The 6,158-nt window shown below is 47.9% G+C and overlaps 1 protein-coding gene across 2 annotated transcripts in view; it reads left to right on the top strand.

Annotated features, from left to right (window-relative positions):
• Window positions 1-1,251: 1,251 nt before the first annotated feature.
• The window catches only part of LOC118783629 (phospholipid transfer protein C2CD2L-like), a 15,345-nt gene continuing 10,438 nt past the window's right edge, over window positions 1,252-6,158 (top strand). For both annotated transcript variants that reach the window (XM_036537582.1, XM_036537581.1), the window contains exon 1: window positions 1,252-2,379. In XM_036537582.1, coding sequence (XP_036393475.1) covers window positions 2,059-2,379 — 321 coding nt within the window. In that variant the 5' untranslated portion in view covers window positions 1,252-2,058. The remainder of the gene's footprint in view (window positions 2,380-6,158) is intronic.

The raw sequence follows: 6,158 nt of genomic DNA, 5'->3' as shown, positions 1-6,158 counted from the left end.
GACAATAACATACCTTTTCTAGTAAAATATACCTGGCTCAACAGTACCCTCTGCTGGTAGAGAGTGGAACTGAGGATTTCCATTACTGGAAGGTGCTCTGAAGTGTTACAAGCAAAACCAGATTCTTCCCATGGCAAGCACAGCCGACGTCATGAGTCCAGAAATGCAGTGTTTATCCAGATGTATTTATGTTTATCCTTCTAAAATATTTCATTATAATTGTGATTTGCACAATGAATATATGTAGGTTCTTATTCAAATTACATTTACATTTATTCATTTGGCAGACGCTTGTATTCAAATATTACAATATGAAAATATCGAGAATACAAATAAGTCATCTGGTGAAGGTTTGCGACTGCTTGCCTAGTAAGAAGCATATACAACCCTGTTAGCAGAGAAATCTGTTTTGGGTAATACTTCATACATCAGTTTGTAAAAAACATTATTTTTTACCGTACTCTATACTGTAACTGATTCACAATAAAGTATTACTTAAAAGCAAGTGAAACTGAGGGGGCAGTTTCACCCGTAACTACGCTCAGGCTAAATTGCTGTCACAGTGGGGTGTCGGTCAGGACACAGGAGTCAGGTTCCGGGTTCAGATGTGGATTTTGGAATGTGTTGAAGTGTTGTTTGGGGTGTGTGTGGGTTGCATGTGTTGTGAGGGTGTGTGTGGTGCGTAAACAAAGACTAAGACACAGACAAAGACAGAAACATGTGGCCCTTTTCTACAGCAAGCAGTAAGAAGAGAGTCATCTTTATGCTCTTTCATTTTATTTTCCCACATGGACTATAAATACATTGGGGTATTTGCAGCAAAGTACTTCTCTCATTGACTTAAAGGGTGTATGGGCGATGCCTGCTTGCCTGGTGCGATATGAGTTGCCTGGTTAATAGCACTAGCACGCAATTTCCCCATTGCGATCCAGAGAGTCCATCCTCTTAAAAATGCAACTGTAGCTAAATCCGCTTCACCAAGAACGTGGATTAAAAGACACCCGGTGAATGGGCCACGCAGTACCATTAAAACGTTAACAAAAATGTAGCTCGGGATTCAGACTGTGCGCAACTATCTGATGAGGCCAATGTACAAGACTGTGTTTCGATGACATTGTTTTAAAGGTTAAATGTGACACGTTTCGCCGTTAAAAGCGTCGACAGGAATCTGCCCCCCTTTGCATTTGCCTCCGATGGAATTTTATTGGATAAACCTGCACGTGCCCTTTAAAGATGCGTCGTCCTCGCGCTGCATGTGTAGTACGGGCTGACGCTCCTGCTCGCGCTCGTCGCTCTCATGGCGCTGTGCTCGCACCGACGCGGACGCAGGACGGCTGCTGGCGGAGAGCAGTCAAGTGATTAAAGGACAAGCAAGCAGGCATTTCTGCAGTGTGCTCGCTGCTGGACCCACCGTGCAGCCGTGGAAGAAGCGATGCTGTCATCAGCTTCCACGCCTGAGTAACCGCGCGAGCGTCATCTCTCAGCAAGGAGACGGAGACATTTCGGGGATGGCTGTGCACATAGCCCCGCACCTCTCACAGCACGCGGAATGGAGTCTGCATTAAAAGCGCGTTAGTATAATAAGTGTCCAGCTAACCTACTGACTCTTTTGATCGTAATTATTTCTAAGGAGCATTATGCATCTACTAGACATGACCATATGAATAAATGTACCAATCGCTAGCGCTATTAGTTCTATTTAACAATGTTCTGCTCCGACCTCGAGATTCGAATTGACTAACAGAGCGGGCTACAACCTAGATATGGAGGTTGCTTCATAGCTGATTAGCTGGCTAACAAACATTCGCTGGGGCCACGCAAGCAGCGACGGGATCAGAGTCTGGCACTTTGACAGGGGTTCGCGGAGAATGCAGGTGCGCTGGAGCTGCGAGGAAGTGCAGTGAGATGCAGACTGAGCAGCCAGCTGCCCTGCTGAAGCCAGTGTGCAGCCAGCGCCTGTGAGCGCAGCAGAAACCTCCTCTTCTTGCTGAAACTTACTGTTTGCGTGAATCATGTCGTCGCGGAACGGGCTCGGACGCTGCGATACCTTCCGATGAAATGGACGTGACGATGTTAGAGGGCGTCGGATGGACGCTTTTGGTGATCCTGTTCATGCTCTCTCTGCTGACCGTGCTCGGATGGCTCGTGCAGTACAGTTTCGGGTTTCGGAATGCGGGTAAAAGCCCGTGGGCGCGGGTCCTGGCGCGAGGCGCGTGGAGCCCCCTGCTGAAGCTGCAGTTCGGACGGGGTGGCAGAGCCGCGAGCCCCGGGGCGGGACTGCAGGGGTTACTGTCCACTCTCATCTCTTTCAGATCCTTCAGGGAGAACTGTCAGCGAGCATGGGTTCGAGCCCTGAACGAGCAAGCATGCCGACATGGGGTAAGTTTGACCAGGTGAACGTCTGCTGCAGATTATCACTTTTAGCTGAGGTTATCTGTATATGCGCAGCGGAACTGCTTCATTTATTTGGTGAAGAGGAATGTATGCGTAACGAAAATAATGCCCGAGGCACTGATAATAGCGAGGTGTTGCTTCGGTTACAAACACACGACGTTTGATGCTTCATGAAGCATCCAAATAAGCTACTGAAAGGATAGTAACACAAAGGGTGCTATCCCGTTTGTAGTGCTTCCCATCGCTTCTCAGGGCGCTGTTTGGAGAGGAGCCACACTGTGCCTCCTTTCCGCATAGTTTACAGGCAGCGTTTGCACGCAGCTGAGCGGTGCTGTAATTGCTCAGCACGCTAAATGAACCGCGCCAGAGTGTCTCACGCAGCGGGAGGTTGAACTCCGTATCGGAGTCAGGACAGCAGGTACATGTTACATCCAAACCATGGCAACCCTGACAGCAGTGTCCTAATGAGATAGCCCAGAGGGAAGGATGGTCCCCCAGCCCTGGCCACCTGCACTTTGACTCTGTGGGTGAGCGAATACCACATTACTGCACACAAGCTCCACACATGCGGGAATCTGCCTTACAAAAGGTAGGTTTAAATCAGTTTCTCCAAAGTGGGTAAAGAAAGTAGTATCAGTGTTTCCAACAATCTTGCATGAAGAGTGACTCATATTCATGCAGGAGGGTTCAGACCCGAGCAGTGTAGTCTGGAGTGTGTATCACTGGTCCTTTCCTTAAGCTCCTCATCTTTGCCCTCAGCCACATTTTGCATCCTGGCTGATTTACAATGTATATGAGCATGGAAATCTCTGTCCTATATTTCAGCTGTGCAACCTGCAGATTATAATTGCTATTTATGCATTGTTTGTGTGTGTGTGTGTGTGTGTTGTGAAAATGTAGTTAGAAAGAATTGTATTATGTGGAAGAAGCAGATGGATCTCAGATCACACAGACAGCAATGATGTGCATATTTAACTTGGTGGTGAATTGGAAGTCAGAACCTCAGTCCCACCTGTCTCATACATCCGGGGTTCTCTCTCACTGTGTAAGAGTGAACCCAGCTTCTGAACACTGTTTCACCATGATGTTCCACACTGCGTAAGAGTGAACCCAGCTTCTGAACACTGTTTCACCATGATGTTCCAACAGCTGGCTGTGAAGTAAAATTCTGTTCTTCTCTCACAAACATCAGGTGCGTCTCCATTAAACCCCAGAAATGATTCTTTTCCATTGGAATTGGAAACACCATCAGTGTGTGAGAGAGCTGGTGGGTGCAGGCATTCAGACAGAGGCACTTAAAAGAGGAGGTGTGGGAGTTGAAGTATTTTCAAAGAGGAGGTGTGGGAGTTTGAGTAGTGAGACTAGGCCTAGTCCTTATATAACTGTACTAAAGGTGCTTACACAGGGAGGGAGAGAGCAGTGTTCACTGAGGGAGAGCTACATCAATGCATTTCTCTACACTTCAACCATGTGAAGCTAGTAGTATTTTACTCGTAATATATGAAGAATAAAATGCTTTGTGCATGGTCATAACCTGTCCAAAGCCAATCAGTGACAATTGTAATACAGTACAATGAGTTAGTTTGTTGCTTTGTCATGGTGAGCAGTGCTAGTATGTTATTCATGCTAATTATTTTTCACTTGATACAAGTCCTGATAATTTTACTAATGATTTTATGTTTGCTGTGAACAGTTGATATACAGCAATAACAAGCAAGTCACTGAATGCGTGCAGCATAGCGAGCTTGCTGGGCCAATATCAGCTAACTAGCTGGGCCAGGATGAGATAGGTATCCTCTTATAATGCAAAGTAGCCTGCAGGCTAGCCAGCCAGGGCAGGTTTGTGATTTAACAACCTTTGCAGCCACGTGCACCCTGGATTCTGCCGGTACTTTTCCCTCAGGGAGACTGTGAGCGTGTGCGGCTGCTCGTCTTTTCCCTCAGGGAGACTGTGAGTGTGTGCGGCTGCTCGTTGTGCTTTTGCAGTAGCAGGTGGACTCTGATCCGCACTGAGGTGGATCGATCCATCTTCTGTTCCGGCAGTGTGAACACTCCCATCCTGCATAAAAACAGAAAGCAGCAGCGCCACACCCCCCATTCAGAAACACACATGCATGAAACCATCCTGGGCTCGCGTTCCCCGACTGGTTACCTGGGAGCTTGTATTTTCAAAAAAATATTAGAATAACAAAGAAAAAAAAGAATAACTTATAGAGGTTCCAACTTTATCCATTTACACAGCTGGATATTTACTGTGGCAATTGTGGGTTAAGCACCTTGCCCAAGGGTACAACAGCAGTGCCCCATCAGGGAATCAAACCAGCAACCTTTTGGGTCCCAATCCTATTCCTTACCACTACGCCAGACTGCGGCCTGAGAGCCTGTGTAAATGGCTGCTGTTGCCGTCTGATACTTGCTTCCTGCGAAGGCGACAGGTAACATTGCTGAACTTCAGGGTCTGCTTTTCCTTTAGCACTTGCTGCCAGATTGCTCAGTGCTGTTTTATTCTCAGCCGCCGCGTGTGAAGCCTGTGAGCAGTGTACATGCAGCCTCTGTGAGCAGTGTACATGCAGCCTCTGTGAGCAGTGTGCACGCAGCCTCTGTGAGCAGTGTACACGCAGCCTCTGTGAGCAGTCTCTGTGAGCAGTGTACACACAGCCTCTGTGAGCAGTCTCTGTGAGCAGTGTACACGCAGCCTCTGTGAGCAGTGTGCACGCAGCCTCTGTGAGCAGTGTACACGCAGCCTCTGTGAGCAGTCTCTGTGAGCAGTGTACACGCAGCCTCTGTGAGCAGTGTACACGCAGCCTCTGTGAGCAGTCTCTGTGAGCAGTGTACACGCAGCCTCTGTGAGCAGTCTCTGTGAGCAGTGTCCACGCAGCCTCTGTGAGCAGTCTGTGAGCAGTGTTCATGCAGTCTCTGTGAGCAGTGTACACGCAGCCTCTGTGAGCAGTGTACACGCAGCCTCTGTGAGCAGTCTCTGTGAGCAGTGTACACGCAGCCTCTGTGAGCAGTCTGTGAGCAGTGTACACGCAGTCTCTGTGAGCAGTGTACATGCAGCCTCTGTGAGCAGTGTACACGCAGCCTCTGTGAGCAGTCTCTGTGAGCAGTGTACACGCAGCCTCTGTGAGCAGTGTGCACGCAGCCTCTGTGAGCAGTCTCTGTGAGCAGTGTACACGCAGCCTCTGTGAGCAGTCTACACGCAGCCTCTGTGAGCAGTCTGTGAGCAGTGTACACGCAGTCTCTGTGAGCAGTCTGTGAGCAGTGTACACGCAGTCTCTGTGAGCAGTGTACACGCAGCCTCTGTGAGCAGTGTGCACGCAGCCTCTGTGAGCAGTCTGTGAGCAGTGTACACGCAGTCTCTGTGAGCAGTCTCTGTGAGCAGTGTGCACGCAGCCTCTGTGAGCAGTGTTCACGCAGCCTCTGTATAACAGCACTAGCTGCAAACAAACAGGCAATTCTCAATTCGTTAAGTAACATATGGTGCTAAATAATTAGGCTATGCATGGCATGTGTGCACATATTTTTTTGCATGTTTTTATGAACTGGGCAGGCTTGGAAATTGATATTAAAAATGAAGAATTCATATTTTAGGCAATTTGATTAGTGAATTAATTTCTGCAAATGACTAGGCTATATATAATCATTTCTTTTTATGTTTTCAAGAATTGGGAATATGTATTACCTGATTAACTAATTACTGGGAGTTATTAATAGCCCACCCCTTGCTAACATGGAACATCAGCGTTTATTGCCAGGAAGGTGAG

Source organism: Megalops cyprinoides, chromosome 9 (genome assembly GCF_013368585.1).
Source record: "Megalops cyprinoides isolate fMegCyp1 chromosome 9, fMegCyp1.pri, whole genome shotgun sequence".
In the NCBI taxonomy this organism is placed as follows: domain Eukaryota; kingdom Metazoa; phylum Chordata; class Actinopteri; order Elopiformes; family Megalopidae; genus Megalops; species Megalops cyprinoides.
This window is presented reverse-complemented; position numbering and strand designations above follow the sequence as displayed.